The following is a 20,632-nucleotide window of genomic DNA, read 5'->3' as shown; positions in this document are numbered from 1 at the left end:
CCTTCTCAATTTCTTTTGCCCATTACTACCTTGCCGTCTCTGTTCTTGCACATCTTTGGCAATTGTACAAGTGACCCCTGAACAACATGGGTTTGAACTGTGCAAGTCCAAATACATGCAAATCTTCTTTCACCTCTGTCGCCTCTGAGACAGCAAGACCAACCCCTCCTCTTTCTCCTTCTCAGCCTACTCAATGTGAACACAATAAGGATGAAGACCTTTATCACAATCTGCTTCCACTTAATGAGTAGTAAATACACTCTCTTATGATTTTCTTAACATTTTCTTTTCTCTACTTACTTTATTGCAAAAATACAGTATATAATGCATAATACCAAAAATGTGTTAATTGACTGTGTTATCAGTAAGCCTTCTGGTCAACAGTGGGCAATTAGTAGTTAAGATGTTGTGAAGTCAAAAGCTACACACAGATTTGACTGCATGGGGGTCGGTGCCCCTAAGCACCAAGCTGGTCAAGGGTCATCTGTAATTCAAACCATTAAATGCTGTCTTCATAAATTACTATTCCTCAAACTTTTCGTATTAGGCTCATGTCTTCTCATAGACAAAGACCTATCTTCCAGTTGCTTTGTAATTGTGGTAGTTAAGAGCATAGACTCTAAAGTCAGACTGCCAGCTCAAACACTTTTGAGCTGCGTGACCTTGCTTGGAGTACTTGGCTCCTCTGTGCTTTAGTTTGTTCACTTGTAAAATCTGAATAATCTGTACCTAGATTTAAAAAAATTGCTATGAGTTTATAAGATTTAAAATATAGGCTGAGGCCGGGCACAGTGGCTCATGCCAGTAATCCCAGCACTCCAGGAGGCTGAGGCGGGTGGATTATTTGAGGTCAGGAGTTCGAGACCAGCCTGGCCAACATGCTGAAATCTTGTCTCTACTAAAAATACAAAAATTAACCTGGCACAGTAGCTGGCGCCTGTAATCCCAGCTACTCAGGAGGCTGAGATGGGAGAATCGCTTGAACCCAGGAGGCAGAGGTTACAGTGAGCTGAGATTGCCCCATTGCACTCCAGCCTAGGCGACAGAGCCAGACTCTGTCTCAAAAAAAATAATAATAATAACAATAAATAAATAAATAAAATATAGAGTGAATTAAATGTTAGACATATTATTATTAGTATCCTTATCATCACATTACCACTACAGTACCTAGAACAGGACTGCTAGCTAAGTTTCTGCAAACACAAACCAAAGAATAGCATTAAGAATTAATAAACAGGCCGGGCGTGGTGGCTCATGCCTGTAATCCCAGCACTTTGGGAGGCTGACGCGGGCAGATCACCTGAGTTCGGGAGTTTGAGACCAGACTGACCAACATAGAGAAACCCTGTCTCTACTAAAAAAAATACAAATTTAGCCAGGCCTGGTGGTGCATGCCTGTAATCCCAGCTGCTCGGGAGGCTGAGGCAGGAGAATCGCTTGAACCCAGGAGGCGGAGGTTGTGGTAAGCTGAGATCACACCATTGCACTTCAGCCTGGGCAACAAGAACAAAACTTGTTTTTATCCAGTAAAAACATATTTTGTTGCACTTGAGAAGTATCTCTATTTGCTTAAACTAGGGGCAGCAAACTTTGAGTAAAGGGCTCGATAATAAATGTTTTAGATCAGCCAGTCACAGACCTGTCACAACTACTCAATTCTGCTGTTGTAGCATGAACGTGATCATTGGTAACATAAACAAATCGGTATGCCTGTGTTCTAATAAAACATATGGAATTTCATATAATTTTGGCATGTCATATTATCCTTCTCTTAATTTCTTCAACCATTTAAAAAGGTAAAGAAACATTCTTAGTTTGGAAGAACTGTATAAAATCTGGCATCAAGCCGAATTTGGCCTGTTGGCTATGGTGTGTCAAACCACAATGTAATGTCACGAGGTCTTCCATGACATCTCGGATGACAGCCTTCATTCTACAGGCACTAAGGAAGCACTGCTGTGTCTTAGGAAAGGGCATGAGCCCGTGCCCACACTACCAATAAAAGCAGCTGTGCAGCAGTGGTATGTATGATGAGTGTTCACTCATATTTCCAGTTCTCCCCTCTTCCCGCACTCAGAAGCCACATTTTCCAGCTTTCCTGCAGTCAGGCAGGGCCACGTGACTAGCTCTGGCCAATGTGTGGCAAGTGCACGGACAGCATATTCACTTTCAGGGAGGAGCATCAAGAGCCACGCCCTCCTCCCCACCCCACCCTGCCCACTGCAGTAGAAGGGCCATGACATTCTACTGCCTGGATCACTGAGCTGCCTGCCACATGCAGGACAGCCTCCCTGGAGAGTTTTCCAGAGCCCGAGGGGACGTGGAGTGATCAAGAACTAAATTTAGCATGAGTTAAGCTGGTTGGGGTGAAAGGGGGAGGGAATGGTATTATCATGGCATAACCCAGTTTAGTTCAACATCTTTCTGCAAACACAAACCAAAGAATAGCATTAAGAATTAATAACAGGCCAGGCGTGGTGGCTCACGCCTGTAATCCCAGCACTTTGGGAGGCTGAGGCGGGCAGATCACCTGAGTTCGGGAGTTTGAGACCAGACTGACCAACATAGAGAAACCCTGTCTCTACTAAAAAAATACAAAATTAGCCAGGCGTGGTGGTGCATGCCTGTAATCCCAGCTACTCGGGAGGCTGAGGCAGGAGAATCGCCTGAACCCAGGAGGCGGAGGTTGCGGTAAGCCGAGATCGCACCATTGCACTTCAGCCTGGGCAAAAAGAGCAAAACTCCGTCTCAAAAAAAAAAAAACAAAAACAAAAAAACATCTAGCAATATGTAGTCCATCACATCCTTTCACCTTAATAACTCATTTAGGGGACAAATGTCCAGTCTTCCGAAGAATTCAGCAAGAGACAAGAAGTGTCTTCAAGTTCTCTCATTAGAAACTCTAAACCATCTCTTCCAGCAATAATAAACTTGATGACAATAAGCCTCAGGAAGGCCGGGAGGGAAGGGCTTTGAGCCAGCAGCATCAATGAACCTTAGGTACTCATAATCTGATCTGCAACAATCTCTGCCAGCTACAAAGTTACATTCTTTCTTTCTTCTTAGAGTGGTAATGATGATGACAATAACAAAACAAAGCAAATAACGTTTATTGCTGCTTATTTCAAGCCATGTACAGTTTACCAAAGCAGAACTGTGGATGAGAGGTGAGAAACGCTTACCCTTTTAAGAAATCTGTAGAGTCAGAAGTTTCAGTCCTCGCCCTGAGCTGTCCTTCTCACTCAAGGGATTTAAATGCCTAAATGACCAGCACTCAGTGTCCTGGACTTACCGAACCATGGGAAAACTCCAATTCCCATCTCACAGAATAATAAAGTAAATCTCACACTGTTCGCAGGAGGGTGTGCCTGCTGTGCGATGTTTGTAAATGAATATTTAATAGTTTCAAATGAATGTTTATTTTCAGTGTCCCCTGCTGGCTACAGAAGAACACAAACAGTCCATATCACAAGCAACCTGCTCTATCAGGACTGTGGCCTTTTTCTAAACCATTACTAAAAAGGAAGCCGAGAGACCAACTAATCCACCCAACACCGTCATTTAATCCCACTTTCAAAACCACCACCACCCAAGGCAAACAGAAGTTACCTACCAGGGCCACACAGCAGGCCAAAAGGTGATTACAAGGTTCTGGTTCAGGAGTCATCTCTCCAGAATCTCAAGCCATGAAGTGACCCCAACCTTCACCGCAGCTCACCTTCTGGTAAACATTTCCATAGCTGGGAAGCCTGGCTCTATAGGAGGTGTGCAGGGGCCATGTCTAGGGCTCCCTCCTCTGGAGCAGACCTCTTACAGAAAGAATCTTGAGGCTGGGCACAGTGGCTCATGCCTGTAATCCCAGCACTTTGGGAGGCCAAGGCAAGTGGATCACCTGAGGTCAGGAGTTTGAGACCAGCCTGGCCAACATGGTGAAACCCTGTCTCTACTAAAAACACAAAAATTAGCTAGGTGTGGTGGCAGGTGCCTGTAATCCCAGCTACTTGGGATGCTGAGGCAGGAGAATCACTTGAACCTGGGCGGACGGGGAAGTTGCAGTGAGCTGAGATCTCACCACTTCACTCCAGCCTGGGCGACAAGAGTGAAACTCTGTCTCAAAAAAGAAGAAAAGACAAAAGAAATCTAGAGAAATAGATAATTTGGTCCAGGCAACAGCTAAAGAATGAACAGTGCCCCACTTGCCAACAGATTGAAGAGAATGGGTACAGTAGGCAACCGACATTTACTGTCAAATAAAATATTGTTGACCTTTAATGGTCATGAAATATGGAGAAGTAAAAAAAAAAATTGGACCCTCCCGGCTACCTGTGAAGAATGTGAGTAGGTTCTGTCACACAGTGCTCATCCTCCTAAACAGTGTGAAAGCAGCAAGACTGCTCACTCACCCACTTGAACACGGAGAAACTTTAAACTCCCCTCATCTGAGGACTAAGCCCTCAACACAGATATGCTTCACCTGCTCTGTCAAGAACTATACTTTCTCTCAACCTTTTTTTTTTTTTTTTTTCCAGAATCAAATTCTTCCAGCACACTGACTTTCCTGAAGGTCTGTCACAGCCCCCAGGCTCTTTGGAGATGGCATTACCAAGCCCAGCAGATGTGAGGACCAGGAACATGAGGACTGGGAATTCAGACAGATGTCACTACAGTCTGCCTAGTCCTATGGGGGCCAGAACCATCTGGAGGGGGAGCGGACCCACAAAATTGGAGACCTTCTTAGTGTTTGAGGTTCTGAGGCTCTACAGGAATTAGGACTATCTTTGCGTCACCAAAAGAAAAAAAATAACCATGTAGAAGCTGCGGAAGATTGGTGAGTTACTCTTTAAAAAACCAATTTCTTGGCTTCCAAATCACTACATGCCACACAGAGGCTTTGGCCGCAGTCCCATCTGTTTGTCAATGCCACCTCCTCTCTCAATCTCCTCCACCACTGCCCTTACCTTGCTCACCAAGTTACCAGTAGAAGAAATCACAGAATCCTCTTTGGAGACAGCCTAAAGCTCCACCCTGTTGAGAGAGGGTTTGCACTGTGGGAGATTTCTATCTCAAAGTCTAACCACTTGTCAGTCATAGACATATGTCACGGTCATCTTTATCCAAAAGCATCCTCAGTGATACTCTCATAACTCCATGAGGTACAGCTGTGTGAAGCACAGCCTTTACTTACCTAATTGTCCAGCCTCTGAACCTCCCTCACATTTCAATTACTCCAATAAGACTTCTCTGCCATGCCAGCTGAAATGTATTTCTAGAGTGTCTGCTGTTCACCGCACTTATCTGTTCCTTAGCACTTACTGACTTGCGTGTACACGTGTGTTGGAGGTGTGAGGGAGCCTCCATCCATCTGTGAGGCTACCAGCCCCTATAAGGCCAAAGCATTGTCCTTTACATTTTTTTAATTTCACAATGCCTAGACAACAGGGCTGCAAAAATAATACTTGATCAACATTTGTAGAATGAAGAAATGGATGAGTAAATGAATGGACAGACCCTGAGCCTGCTCTCTAGGAAAGAAGGCCTGACAGACACACCATGCTGTTGCTGTGGTAGTTAGTCCCCACTCTGAAATCAGTTCAGCCGTAAGAGTGTATCCTGGCTTCCCCACCAACTAGTTGCATTAATTTAATCAAATCTCACTTTACCATTCTGTGCCTCCATTTCCCTACCTCTGAAATGGAGACACCAGCTGCTTTATGGGGTTATAGTAAGAATCAAATGAGATAACATATTTATGCACACTTTTAAAAGTCTAACTAACTGACCTAATGAATATAAGAGACAACAGAACATAAAAAAAGCCGGTGTCTAGCACGGCATTACACAGAGCGGAAATTATACTAGAGAAGAGGAGTAACCAGGGACAGGTGAATCACTGGGGAAACTTACCTTGCTGCGAGCCCAAAGCCTGGTTCCTATCTGCATGCCTTCACGCAGGCCACTTAAACTCTGTGTCTGTTTCCCCATCCAAAAAATGGGGATAAAATGGGGATTCTTATCATAACACTGTGAGCTCCATGTGAATTTACTGTGGTGCTTGACACATAGTTTCAGCAAGTGTTAGTCACCATTGTTCTTATCAGTATTTACCATCTTTTTTTTATATCACCAACCCATAGTAGGCATTCCAGAGTTGTTTCTAGAAATAATTCAAACATTATAATTTTAATTAAATTCATTCTCTTCCATATGTAGACAGTGCTATCAAGGTAGTCAATAGATTTGGTCATCTTGCTTCTACCACGTCTCCTTGTTGGAAGAGTAGGGAGTACCCTGAGTACCAGTACCAGAGTACCAGCATTAGTACCCTGAGTATCAGTACCTGAGTACCAGAGAGTAGGGAGTACCAGTTGGGATACTGCCAAAGGGAGCCACATTTCATCCACAACTACAAGGTTTGGCCCCTGGACCAAAATGGACCTGTACTTAATGAGACAATGGGTCACAGGATCTAACAGTATCAAGGCAGAGATAAATGACAAAATTTTCCCATCCTTGTAAAATTTTATTTGGCTGAAGAAGACAAAATTATCCCAATTACGGTTCCCAGATTAACACTGCTCTCCTTGTTGAAATGCATCAAGAGATGCTCAAGCCAGATTTTTAAAGGCAAACATCTCTGCACATCCCTGAGGACCAACCCAGGCTGAGCTGAGAGCATTCTGTTAAAGTGATGTCTCATCCTGAATGAAAGCCAAGCTACCCCTCAGCCCCAAGCTGGCTGTGCCGACAGCAGGGGCGCGGAAGGATGCGGAGAGATTTCTGATGAAGAGCCCAGTGTCCCTGCAGCACCTGGGCTTTTCTTGGAGGCCTCATCCAAGCTACAGACCGAGCATGGCTCTACTGAGGAATAAGGAAGAGCTTTAGCTGCTGGTCTGGACCTGGAACTCCCAGTGACCATAAACACTGCTAATAGCCTCCCACCCAGAAAGAATGGGGTACCAGACCCCAAGAAAGCAAGGACTAAACGTAAGAGAGCGGGATAGCAAAGCTTGAGGAAAAGAAGCTCCCAGCTGGGGGATAACTGATGTTCATCACCTCTTGGGGCCTTGCAGTTCTTGAGAGTTACACTTGCAAAAACTAAGCACCTCCCTTTGCCTTCTACAAAGTGCCTTTTAAAGACCCACTAAAGGACCCTCTTCCCTAGAGGAGGAGGGCTGGACTAGACATTCTGTCAGGGTTTAATCTAGGGTAGGGGTGCCTGGAAGGCCAAATGTGGCCCAGAGCCAGGTTAGGACCCCATGCCTTAAATCGCTCAACACCCATCCCTGACTCTGAAAATTAACCTTTCACTCAGAGATGTGACCTGCCACCACCCCACCCCATGCATGGACAGCCAGCCGCAATGAAGGCAGGACTCATCCTTGCTGGGAGCTCTCCCAAGCTCATCCTCCTCCTCCTACCCTCCACCCTCTTCAGGGAGAAATCTCCCTCCTCAGTCCAAGGAGCCTTTCTCCTCTGAAGGAGGCCTCAGGCAGCTGCACATGCCACCCTGCAGGGGTACCAGATCACTGGTATGGCAAAGTTTTCCAAGCAAAATCTGCAGTTTCTCCACCAGATAAGAAGCCAATTCACCTGCCCATGCAATCTCCTTATTGGGTCAAAAAAGAGGGAGAGGTAAAGGTTTTATTTTTTAAATGGAAGGTAAAAATATTCTGACTACTTCTGTAGCTAGAATACAGCTACTCCCACACCCCAAGAGAGAGATGCCTTTAATGTCCCAAGATTAAGCCCAGGAACAGGCACTTGCAAAGGCCCAAAGTGAGAGCTTGTGTTGGGGTAGGTGGTGTTCCACCCGCCTTTGGACACCAGGCATCCTAGAAGATGGAGCCTGGCCCCCTCAGAGGGATGCCCCTAGGGACTGCCTGCCCTAAGCAGCTGACGTGAGAAAGGCCCCCCGCACACCCCCCAAAATCACGTGTTGGTCAGGGCCAAGGAAGAGTACAACTGCACCCCCAGCCTGATGCAGACACACAACACCTCGCCAAAGGGAAGGGATGTTTATTATAAAGTTCCCTCTGTGCGCACCACTCCTCAAGTACTCGAAGTTGGAGAACGTTTTAGCTGCAGTTTGATTCTCTCCACTGCCCCCCAACTTCCACAAAACCCCTGCCCTCGAAGAAGGTAAGGAAAATACTGCAGCAGTGTAGAAGCTGGGGGAGTCAGGGAGAGTAACCTAACTTTTAAAGTGCCTAGTCCCCACATCTTAACCCCTCAATGCCTGGTGAGATGGCATCAATGAAGGAGACCTCTTGAGGGTGCTGGGGGGAGCACAGGGCTGAAGAAAGGCAGAAGAGGAAGGTGCCCTATCCCTCCTCTACTTACCAGGAGAGCTTGAATCCTTTCATTAGTACAGTCACGATAATCCACTGACCGTGTCCTTAGCATCCCCGTTACAGCTCCGGAGGTCCCAGGACATATTGGAAAAGATGACGAAGTCCCAAAAGAACAGAATCCCATGTAAATGTGACTTGAACACAGAAAGAGAAAAAGAGAAAGGGAGAAAGAGCCAGAAGAACTGCTGCCACTGCCCCTTCTTCCCCCTCTCCCAGCTGAAAGCTGGGCTTGGAGGCAAAGGACAGATTCTGCAAATCCAGCCTGGGGCTGGAGCCGCCTGCCCGAGCTGTGGCTGCCGCTGCCAGTTTCTGATGAGGATGGGTAATGCTGGCAAGGCTGCGCGAAACAAGCCCTGGAGTTGCCGTCAACAGCCAGGCTGGCCGGCTGCCCCCCACCCTCACCTCATACCAGCTCTGAGCTGCTTTGGGGAAGGAAGCCAAGGAGAGCCTGGGAGGAGAGCACAAACCTAGCAGAACCTGCACCTCTCTTCCCCCAGGCGGCAGCTCCCGCAGCTCCATATAATCTCCTAATCAATGCAGTACCCAAGCAAAGCACTGCCAGCCACTTCCGCCCATTTAAAGACACAGCACATGTTTAGTCCCAGGATGGGACAGAATATCAGGGAGAGGGTGCGTGAGGAATGTGGTGCCAGGAAGGAAGAGCACTTGCTGATATCTGAAGATGAGCACTTCTATCAGCATCCACTCAGGGGTGAAAATGCCCCACCCCTGCGGGGGAGGGGAACCTGGACCCTAGGTCCTCTGCACACCTCTGGAATCCAAGCAGACCTCAGAGGCCCCGTGGTGAGTGCCTGGGACATCTAGGCACACAAGACCACCTTAAATAGAACCCTCACCCCGCAAGGCGGGGCAAGCAGGGCTGCGTGCTCCCAGGCAGTGTGCTGCACACAGAATGCAGAGTTCTCTCCTCCTGCTGGGGAAATTGCGGTGACTTCTGGGACGCAGGGTGAGGCAGCAACTTCTGGTGGCAGGGCAGCACATTGTCACCTGGGGCGAGGGATCCTTTTAAGGTGACCACAAAGGCCTGGTTTAGGATTTAGGCAACATGATCACCAATCCTGGGCTCCAAGAAGATGCAGACCAGCCACAGCACCCAGTAAGGCAGGACCAGGATTGTCAACTCTAGCTGGAACATAACAATTCACTGAGAATGGGGAAGAGGCTCCTCCTAAATCAGATCCTCCAAGCTGGGGCCTGTGAGTTCCAGCACCAACAACTTCCCTGGCTATATGATCCCTTTTTATCTTTCCCTACATTACTATCTGGGTCAGTAATGCGGATGGGTGACAACAAACAAAGAGATTAATTATGAAATAGCAACCGTCAACTGAACCATGATAATAAAGCTTTACCCAGAAACTTGCTCCAAAACAATCGAACCATAATAAGCCTTTACGCTAAAATTTGCCCATAAAACAATCTGCAGACATCCTCGTGTCGTATGAACATCATCTATACTTGACCCTCTAAAGTGAGAAAAACCGATCATTTCTCCTTTGGCCAAGCACAGTGGCTCATGCCTGCAATCCCAGCACTTTGGGAGCCCAAGGAGGCGGATCCCTTGAGGTCAGGAGTTTGAGACCAGCCTGGCCAAATGGCGAAATCTCGTCTCTACTTAAAATACAAAATTTAGCTGGGTGTGGTGGCACGTGCTTGTAATCCCAGTTACTCGGGGGGCTGAGGCAGGACAATCGCTTGAACCACAGAGATAGAGGTTGCAGTGAGCCCAGATCCCACCACTGCAATCCAGCCTGGGAGACAGAGTGAGACTCTGTCTCAAACGAAAAATAAAATAAAATAAAATAAAAATAAAAACTGGAGTGCAGACCCTCGTTGGTAACAGTCATCATACTTGTAATGACTTATTATCTGCTTTGTTCCTTTTAGAGGATAAGCACCATGGAGACAAGGACTGTGTGTCGTTCAGCAATCTCTACATCCCCACTGAGGAGGAGGGCTTGGGTATTGTAGGGGTACTATAAGCAAGCGTTTAAGTGACCTTACTCAAACCGAACTAAAACACCATGTTATCTCTCCAATGTCCACGTGGTCCAGAAGAAACACTCTTTAAGGTATACTAACCTTTTGTGACCTGATTCTACTAGTAAAAAATGAAAGAAAGAAAAAAATAAGGTATACTGAGTTTTCAGAAAGGTGTTCCCAAAGCAGCCCTTTGCTGTGGAATTGATCTATCCATAGCCCCATGCCAGACAAACCCAAATGCTGCCAGGAGTGCTGAACACATCCGAAGTTATGTTTTTAAAGCTCCTGGAGCCTGTACCCAGGCCATACTTTCAGCACAGATATTGAAGGGATGCAACAGATTCCAGAAGTACAAAGAGTTGTCCTTTATGACCTAGATAATTCACTCAATGGAAATACCAGGTCATGTGATCCAGCCCCAAGGCAAATGTCACTGAGAGTACTCCAGGTACATGTGAATACTGTATTCTCATCCTGGCCCATCAGCTGCTCTGATCACAAGTAACACAGAAAACCTGGATCAAAGATTTCCAAGTATTGTATTAGAAACACATTACTGTAACTGTAAAATTTTTTGGCTTTTGCTCTAGCTGCTTTTTTTTTTTTTTTAACTACAAAAACAAAAATCCAAAAAGTTAACTCCTTCTCAACTATTAATAAGAGTATATTGAGGGTTAGTTATGTCAGGCATCAAGCTAAGCATTTTGCCTGTATTCTCTGACTTAATCTTCACATCCATGTTATAGGGCAGTACCTCATGATTTTTCAGATAATGCCACTGAAGACTAACTGTAGTGTCTTTTTTATTTATTTATTTTTTTGAGATGGAGTCTCACTCTGTTGCCCAGGCTGGAGTGCAGTGGTGCAATCTCAGCTCATTGCAACCTCTACCGGCTGGGTTCAAGCTATTCTCCTGCTTCAGTCTCCCAAGTAGCTGGGATTACAGGCACGCACCACAATGCCCAGCTAATTTTTGTATTTTTAGTAGAGATGGGGTTTCACCATGTTGACCAGGCTGGTCTCGAACTCCTGACCTCAGGTGATCTGCCCACCTCGGCCTCCCAAAGTATTGGGATTACAGGCGTGAGCCACCCCACCCAGCCTAACTGTAGTGCCTTAATTTGCCTAATGTCAAACAGCTAGCAAGCTGCAAGCCTGGAATTTGAATGCAGGCGTGCCCAGCTCAAAACCCTATTCTCTTATTCACTATGTATGTTTATAAAAAATCTCCTTCTCTATCAGACAAGCTGGTTTACAAAAGCTTATATGTTCCCAGGAGAAAAAGAATCCAGGTAACAGTTAAAAAAGGGACTAAATCAAGACTAAATCTCTTCTATTACTGATGAGTTGGCTGGCTTGAGTGTCTGTGTGTGATGTGAGGAACCCAAAAGGGAAGGAAGAACAGGAGAGCCCAGTGGGTTGAGTGATCATCACCTGCCTCGAATTCCCCTTGGCTCTTTCTTGTTTCTGAAACAGAGCTTCTTACAGGGCCCTGGAGACAGGTTCCATTTTTGTGGTCCATAAAGAAAATCTCGTCTGGGCATGGTGGCTCACACCTGTAATCCCAGCACTTTGGGAAGCCGAGATGGGTGGATCACCTAAGGTTAGGAGTTCGAAACCAGCCTTGCCAACATGGTGAAAGCCTGTCTCTATTAAAAATACAAAAATTAGCCACGCGTGGTAGGGCATGCCTGTAATCCCAAAGACTTGGGGGACTGAGGCAGGAGAATCACTGGAAGCTGGGAGGCGGAGATTGCAGTGAGTCGAGATCACACCACTGCACTCCAGCCTGGGCAACAGAGCAAGACCGTCCAGAAAAAAAAAAAGAAAAAAGAAAAGAAAAAGAAAATCTCAAAAGGTGATCCAAACATAGCTTTGAAGAGACACTGAAGTGCTTTCTGAGGTAAAGACTAAGACCAAGTGAGACGGAAAAATGTTCCTTATCTAACTTCCCTCTGTCTTCTCATGGAAAGCAGTCTGCATGGTTTGAAAAGTTCCTGGCCAATAAATCGCAAGCACTAACATAACCTCCAGGAATGAATACACAGATTCTCCTGCTTCTGCCTGACTCCCTGCAATCTGGCTGCTTCCTGACATTTGCATTTCAGGAAGGATAAGAATTGTTTAGAGGAAACTAGATTGCAAAGACTTCCATGTCTGGCAATATGGCATATACACAGATAAAACAGGAAAAAAAAAGTATTTTAAAGTGCTTGACGAGCTATCAAAAAAGTAAGAAATATTTAAAGGTCAAAAATTTAGTGATGGCAGAAAATAGTGAAACTGGGCTTCAGTTTTCATGGCCTCCCAGAGCACACTAGAGATAATTCCCAAAGCCCACAAGTGGTGAGAGAATCAAGAGGCAACTACCTCATAAAGTGGGTCCCAGTGGACTACACTCTCACTGTAAGGACAAACTTGAAAGAAATGTACAAATGCTGCCCAGGAACTAAAAGGAAAATTGCCTGTCCTAAACCTTGATGTTGAACAAAGGAGGAAGAATAATCTCCTCTGATAAATCATAATCACAAACTAACTCTTACACTGATTGTACCCTGAGAGTTTCCTAAACAACTGACCCAAAAACCATGCCCATGAAGGAAAAAAATGATAGATTCAGCCACAGTAAAGTTAAAAACTTCTGATCACCCAAAGAGATCATAGAGAGAAAAGACAAGGCTGTTCTAAGAGAAAATATGTGTAACATATATTGCTTGAGAAAGGAATTGTTCACAGAATTTATTAAAAATCCCTGCAAACCAATGAGAAAAAGAAAGATAATTCTAAAAATAGACAAATGATTTGAGTTAGCATTTTCAGAAAAGAAAGCAATAAACTATATAAAAAGGAGCTCAATCCATTAGTACTCAGGAAAATATAAATTGGAACTCTGGTGAGATGTCATCACATACTCATCCCATTGATAAAAATTAAAAAGTCAAATAATATCAAGTGTTGGAAAGGAGCTAGTGGGAGTGTATACTGGTTCTACTCCCTAAGAAAATTATGTGGTATTATGTAATAAAGTTGGATGATTGCATACTCTAACACCTAACAGTTCTACTCCAATAATGGAAGCAACTCACATTCAGAGGCATGCACGAAAAACTTTAAATAGCACTCCATGTAACAGCAAAAGCAAAACAAAAACTCTGAAAACAAATGTCTGTCAACAGAAAGGATACATACCTTGTGTTATTTTCTAAGGTAGAACAGTGACAGCATTGAAAATGCATAAATCAGTCACATGCAATGGAGCAGAACAGGTGAGAGGTACTCCTGCAATTGTCATTTGTTCTTTATACTTTACACATATTTTATATATTTTATAAATATTATTTATTTTCTCTTTTCTTTCTTTCTTTTTTTTTTTTTTTGACAGGGTCTCACTCTGTTGCCCAGGCTGGAGGGCAGTAGCATGATCACGGCTCACTGCAGCCTCCACCTCCTGGGCTCCAGTGATTCTCCCACCTCAGCTTCTTGAACAGCTGGGATTGCAGACACGCACCACCATGCCCAACTAATTTTTTTTTATTTTTATTTTTTGTAGAGATGGGGTTTCGCTGTGTTGCCCAGGCTGTTCTTGAACTCCTGGGCTCAAGCAATCCACCTGCCTTGGTCTCCCCTAAAGTGCTGGGATTACAGGTGTGAGCCATCGCGCCCCCCTATATATTATTTTGTATTAGCTAACTATTCAATGCAAACAATTTTAAAATAAACAGAGTATTTAGAAAACAACTGAACACCAATCCCTTTTGGGTTTTTATAAACAGGCTTGATAAAGAGAGGGCGGGGCACAGGGGTCTAGACAATATTTTGTGTTACCTGCATTTTCACAACTATACTTTCACAAAAATTGGCCTTTCTGAGTCCACTAATTTAATGAACATGAAGTTGGTTTGATTTGTATTACTCCAAGTCTCTTGTTACCACGGTTTCTTCTGAACTTTACTGGGTTTAGAATGGAGACTGGAAACAGTTCAGCTTTTTCCTTTTGATTTCAGCTGCTTTGACTTTCTGTTGGTCTCCTATGAGTCTCAAAGTCTCGCCTACCCTGGTACTGTTCCTTTCCTAATCCAACAAAAACATGATTGGTGTTTCTTGCCTTATCCATAAATGGGGACTAGAATGGTAAGAGGTAACCAGAGCATGCTGCTGTTGACCTTGCCTGCAGACACCCAGGGCCATCCAGCCAACCTGGAAGCTGTGAACTCAAATGCCACAATATCAGGTCCTATCTCAGGCTTCCGCCACTGAGTGGCAGAAGCCAACGGAGAATTCAGCCCTCCTGCCTCCCACCTCCTCATCTGGAGCTCTTTCCACCACCAGAATCCCATGACCTTGGGTAAGCCACTCCAAGCCTCTGGCTCCCTATCTGGAGCAGAAAATAAACGACAGGATCCCTGAGGCTCTCCTTCTAGCTCAAGTTCTTGGATTCTGTGCTCCTCTCCCTACGCCCCCCCCCTTTGCTCCAGGAGCAGGAGCGCAGCAGCGCTGCAGTACCGGGGCATAGCTGCATGCCTCTAGTTGCTGGGAAATCTGGGGCAGAGCAGTGCTGCAGTCACACGTTGGGGAATCAAAGCTCCAAGCTCAGGCAGGGGAGTCATCAGGCGTTGAGAGTGTTATATTTAAGGAGCATTTTGGAGGTCAGGAAGTAAGTGAGAGAGGAGCAGTGGGGGAGGAGCAGCCTCCTAAACACTCCATTTCCACAACAAGCCTCTTTCTAGTCCTCCAGCCAAAATCCGCTTCCAAACTGCACTCAATAGAGAGCCTGTGTGAGCTGACCAGCAGATGGCCAGGGCTGCACCCCGATCAGGTGCTCCCCACCACTTCCCTGTCCTCTCCCTCCCTTGGCACTCTCCTCACCCCACCCTCTGCCACTATTAGTCACTGGCTCTGGGGTGACAGTGTGGGCTGCAGGCATTGGCCTCGCCTTCTAGCCTGTTCATCTGTGTCAGCTCCCAGCTTGGAGCCTCCAAAGCCAGCCCCTCCCTTCCTATCCTTGGTACCCTTATGCACACCCCTGCCCTCCAGGCCCACCGTCTGGGTGAAACAGTGCTGTGCAGGGCAGGCACCTGGCCAGAGGGCTGGCAAAGGGTGGCAGGCTTGGGGACAGAGCAAAGCAGGGCTGTTTGCTTCAAGAATGCTTCATTCTGCTCCTATGACCTCCTGGATTTACTGAAGGCACTGGAGTTAAAAAATAAAATGAACAGAATCACCTCCCACCAGGCTTCTTTCCCCCTCCTTCACAATCTGCTAATCCAGAATATTCCTTCAGGCAATAAACAGGATGAGCAATATCAAAGCCAAATTCCACTCAGCTTCGTTCTGCCCCTAGGAAGGGGAGGAAGCAAGACTGAGGCAGCCAGGGCTTCCGTGGATGGCTCTGACCCTCTGATCACTCTAGAATCTAAAGTGGTTGCACAGACCTCATGCCCAGTGATTCTTACAGCAGCCCAGTGAAGTGCTAAACCACACTTAACACAACACACGCAAGCTCAGTGAGGTCTAGTTATCTTCCTACTAGTACTGCCATTGCTAGCCGCTCTATAAGGTTGTAATTGGTAAAAAGAGGAAAAAGTAAAAGGTAAAAACACCATACTTGAGAATCACAAGCCCCCTCATGCAACTTGGAGTAAGGAAACTCCTTAGCCAGGCCATACATTGGGATCACCTCCCTCACTGAACTCAGTGCAACACCCAACTAAGCTCTCTCTCTTCCCCCTGTTTAAGCAGCCATCGATATCCCTTCTCCAAGGAGACTCTGTCTTGATGAGGAGACAAGAGCTCTGTCTGGCAATGGAAATCCCCAAAGAAGATTCCCCCCTCTATCCCACTTTCCCCTTCACCTCCAAAATCTTCCTCCTGCTTCCTGAATGCTTGACTGCCTGACTAGTGTTGGTTTCTCTGCATGCTTGCTCATCCCCGTGTCCTGGATCACAAGACCCCTTCTGCTGCTGCACTTAACGGTGGCCCCAAGGAGGTAAGAGCCCTGCTGTCAGAAAGATTCACACACCTCAGAGAAACCCCACAACCAGGAGAGGGGCCGTCGCCTGAAGTCACTCATCATCCTAATTACACACGTAACAAAAGAAAACATCTCTCCTGCCAGATGGAAGAAAGAAGGCAGATTTCTAATCACCTCCGTGGCTCCTCCTGGTTTATCCTCAGGAGAAATTCAGGGTGACCGATGGTGTTAGGGACCCAAGAGGGTGCTTATAAACTCAGGTCCTCTCCGAGAGGGGGCACCCATACACCCACAGCCAGCTGCTTCCTGTTGTCCTCCCACCAAATGGGGATTTCTGCTTCTTCCACTAAATTACATATCAGTATTACCATTTTTAAAAATACAGATGAATTGAGGGTTAACTCATTTTAAAAGTGAAAGTTGTCTGCCCAAGGACACAATAAGAATCTATTTATTGTTGGCAGAGAAATTGCTCGACGATAGGACAAGTGCAGAAAAACCGCATTCTTCATTGAACAGGGACTGACACCACCCCCAGTGGTGTGTATTGTGGTTTAGCACCGGGATTCTAGAATTAGCCTTGAGTTCAAATCTATACTTAACAGCTATGTGACCTTGAGCAACTTACTCCATTTCTCTAAGCCTCAGCTCCTTTATCCATTAAAAAGGTGAGGATGACAAGCACCCATCAGGTTGCTACGAGGAGCGGATGACACTAAGAGTAAGTAAGTGCTCAATACATTTTCACCACTGCTATGATTATTCCCAGCCCGTGTCCACAGAACCACCGCTACATACTACAGGAACCACAGGCTCCATTTCCTGCTCCTAATCTACTTTTTCTCCTTTATGTCAACAAATTTTCCAATTTTTCCTATTTTGTTGGGAATATTTTTGCATTGTTTTGTGCTCCTTCTGTTAGGTCAATCAGCTGTTTATTTTTTCAACAAGAACTGTACTTATGGCTGGGTGCAGTGGCTCATGCCTGTAATCCCAGCACTTTGGGAGGCTGAGACAGGTGGATCATTTGAGGTCAGGAGTTTGAAACCAGCCTGGCCAACATGGTGAAACCCCGTCTCCACTAAAAACACAAAAATTAGCTGGACGTGGTGGTGGGCACCTGTAATCCCAGCTACTCGGGAGGCTGAGGCAGGAGAATTGCTTGAGCCCAGAAGGCGGAGAGTACAGTGAGCCAAGATTGTGCCATTGCTCTCTAGCCTGGGTGACAGAGTGAGACTCCGTCTCAAAAACAGAACCATACTTATGGAGCGTCTGATATGTTCACGACCCAAGCAAATCACATGATATTTCAAAGTTAGATCCAGAGTTCTCCTTGATCTCAAGTCAATAATCCAACAAGGAAGATAAAAGATGGGAATTAAACCATATTAAATAACACTAACTTAAAATATAAGGCAATAAGTCTCTAAGAGATGCATATCTAATCAGAAGGACATATTATCTCTGTTTTCCAAAACGAACATAGATTTGTAATCATTATACCATTTTTTTTTTAAATCAACAGACGAGTAATGGTGAATAGTCTCAGCAGACTTACATTAAGTCTGTCTGTGATATTTCTTGATTAGTCTGGTCTTAACACAAAAGAGCCAGAAAAAGGATCCAATATTTGTCATCATCCTTTATAGAGACAAGAGCTTCCTATTTGCATGAGAGGTGTCCAGAAATAGTGCCTTCGGAACACATTGCTACTATCACTGCCAACAAATACAGGTTTACTTGGATGGAGCATCTAATGAGTTCGATTTTAAACAGTTTCATTTCCAGTCATCGGGACATTTTCTCAACAGTGCCCTACGGTTAGGGCAGGGGAAGCTTTAAGTTGTTTCAGGCACAGACACCCACTACCTTCTCTCAACATCACAACAGACATGAGACTGGCATATCATGAGTAAACCAAAGGGTTCAGCTTCCATCCATTTTGTGACCAGCGCTATTCAGTAAATGCTCTTCCATGCTCTAAGCCACTAGCTACTTTTGATGATCCAGGGGCACTTGTGTGCTGGCGTGCACCATGATGGGGTTTTTACATGGATGGTAATGAATTGAGAAAAATTGGGACAATGTGGTAAACACCAAAAGGTTAAATATGTTGGCTGGGTGCGGGGGCTCACACCTGTAATCCTGGCACTTTGGGAGGCCGAGGTGGGCAGATCACTTGAGCTCTAGTGTTTGAGACTAGACTGGGCAACATGGTGAAACCCTCGTCTCTACTAAAAATACAAAAATTAGCTGGGTGTGGTGTTGCCCACCTGTGGTCCCAGCTACATGGGAGGCTGAGGCAGGAGGATTGCTGGAGCCCCGGAGGTGGAGGTTGCAACGAGCTGAGATTGTGCCACTGCACTCCAGCCTGGGAGACAGAGCAAGACTCTGCCTCAAAAAAAAAAAAGTTTGAATATATTGACATCATGACCTTTTAAATTTTGTGTTTAAATATTCTTTAAATATACATATACACAGTGGTAGTAGTTCTATATTTTAGTTTAGTTGCTAGCTTTCGTAGGTAAAATAAATAACTGGTAATTCTGTGCTGGTCCACCAATTTTTTTCAATCCCTCCACAAAATCCAGAAGTTCAGACTCCCCTATGAAGAAGGCTCTCTGTTCTAAGACCTCATCCTATAAGCAGAGCCTCTGCCTCTCAACTGCTGTGATGGGGCATCTGATTTTTTTGGATTTTGGAATATTTGCAGGATACATAGTCAAATCTGAAGTCTGAAATGCTCTAACGAGTATTGCCTTTGAACGGCATGTTGGCACTCAATACGTTTCAGGTTTGGGAGAACTTCTAATTTCAGATTTTCAGATTTGGGATGCTCAACCAGTACCACTCCCTAACCTCAGACACAAATTTCTCATTGTTTCTGAACAACTTTACCTAGATATCTCACGGGCAGTTCAGAGCCAGTATGAATAAAGGAAACTCCTCACTGTCCCACTGTCTCCTCCCAACTCTGACATCCTGTATCAATCTCAAATCACACCACCAGCTACCAAGTCACCCAGTCAGAAACCAGCGATTCACCCTAGACTCCTCCTCTTCCATCTCCCGTTTAATTAGGAACTACATCGTGTCAATTCTAGCACCTGAAATATGACTAGAGTGTGCTTCTTGCTGTCAGCGTTCACCTGCCTTTCAATTCTTACCTTTAGGTTTGCAGTTGCAGTTACCCTCTCCTATTTGTTCATTCACCAAATATTTATTGAGCATCTATCATCTGCCAAGTAAAATGCTAAGTGCCAGGGTTTCTGTGAATTAAGAAACAAAACACACAATCCCTGTCCTCAAGGAGCTCACAGTCTAGTGGGGAGAGATAGATGTAAAAATAATCATAATAATAAAGTTATCAGAGATGGAGCAAAATGAGGCAATTATCTTACTTGTCCACCTTGGAGCCAGAGTACTTTCTCAAAAGCAAACCTGATGGTACCTCCAAGTCCTTCAGCTGTTCGCAGTGTCTATGCAGTCTCAGCACTGCACGGGCTTTCACAGCGTTTCAGCTCCCTGCTTATGTTTCTGGTTTTGACATCTGCCTCTTGTCTTCCACATGCATCCTAAGCGCCAGTCCTGCCAAGCTACTTGTCATGCCCTGGGCCCTGCCATGTCCATCCTGGGCCCACTATTCTCTAACAGATCTCTGCACCGAGAGCCACCACTCAGTGACTATCTGCAGTGTGCCAGGCATTAATCCTAAGACATTGCATTTAATCCTCATGACAATCCCCACGTATTGATGGTGAACTCATGGACAAACGAGGAAACTGAGACCAGGGAAGGCCAAGATAACTCACTCAAGTTCACAGAGTCAGAAAGCAACAGGGTCAGCATTTGAACCTAGATATGTCCAACTCCAAATCACAGCCACATCATCTTTCCTCTCTTGTCCACCTGATAAATTCCCACCCACACTTCAGGTCTCAGATCAAATGTAACTTTCTTTACAAAGCCCTTTATAACTGCCCAGTCAAGTAATTCTTGTTTCCCTGATTTTGAACCTATTACCTTGTGTTGCCATAATTTGTTTACTTGTCTGTCTCCCCCGAGGACCCATGAACATCTCTTCACAGTGATTGTGAACTACCCATCTCTAAACTCTCCATACTGAACTCTCTCCACTGGCAAACAGTCAGCATTTAATAAACCTCTGGTGAATGAATGGGTTAATTAATGCTTCCTAACCTCTTTTCTCAAAGTTAAGACAAAAACTCTTGCAAGCACAGTGGCTCAAGCCTATAATCCCAGCACTGTGGGAGGCTAAGGTGGCAGAATTGCTTGAGCCCAGGAG

At 45.3% G+C, this 20,632-nt stretch overlaps 1 protein-coding gene across 20 annotated transcripts in view; it reads right to left on the bottom strand.

Annotated features, from left to right (window-relative positions):
• Positions 1 to 20,632, bottom strand: part of GRAMD1B (GRAM domain containing 1B) — a 267,819-nt gene that overhangs the window by 90,745 nt on the left and 156,442 nt on the right. Inside the window, exon 1 of one of the 20 annotated variants that reach the window (XM_054437577.2) lies at positions 8,344 to 8,891. The exons of 18 other annotated variants lie outside the window; for them this stretch is intronic. In XM_054437577.2, the coding sequence (XP_054293552.1) occupies positions 8,344 to 8,366 (23 nt within the window). In that variant the 5' untranslated portion in view covers positions 8,367 to 8,891. Of the gene's footprint in view, positions 1 to 8,343; positions 8,892 to 20,632 lie in introns of those variants that run through there. One more of the 20 variants, XM_054437575.2, reaches the window with a different exon arrangement.

The sequence above is a fragment of the Pongo pygmaeus genome, chromosome 9, assembly GCF_028885625.2.
Source record: "Pongo pygmaeus isolate AG05252 chromosome 9, NHGRI_mPonPyg2-v2.0_pri, whole genome shotgun sequence".
In the NCBI taxonomy this organism is placed as follows: Eukaryota; Metazoa; Chordata; class Mammalia; order Primates; family Hominidae; genus Pongo; species Pongo pygmaeus.
Note: the sequence above shows the minus strand (reverse complement) of the source record. Positions and strands in the feature narration are given on the sequence as shown.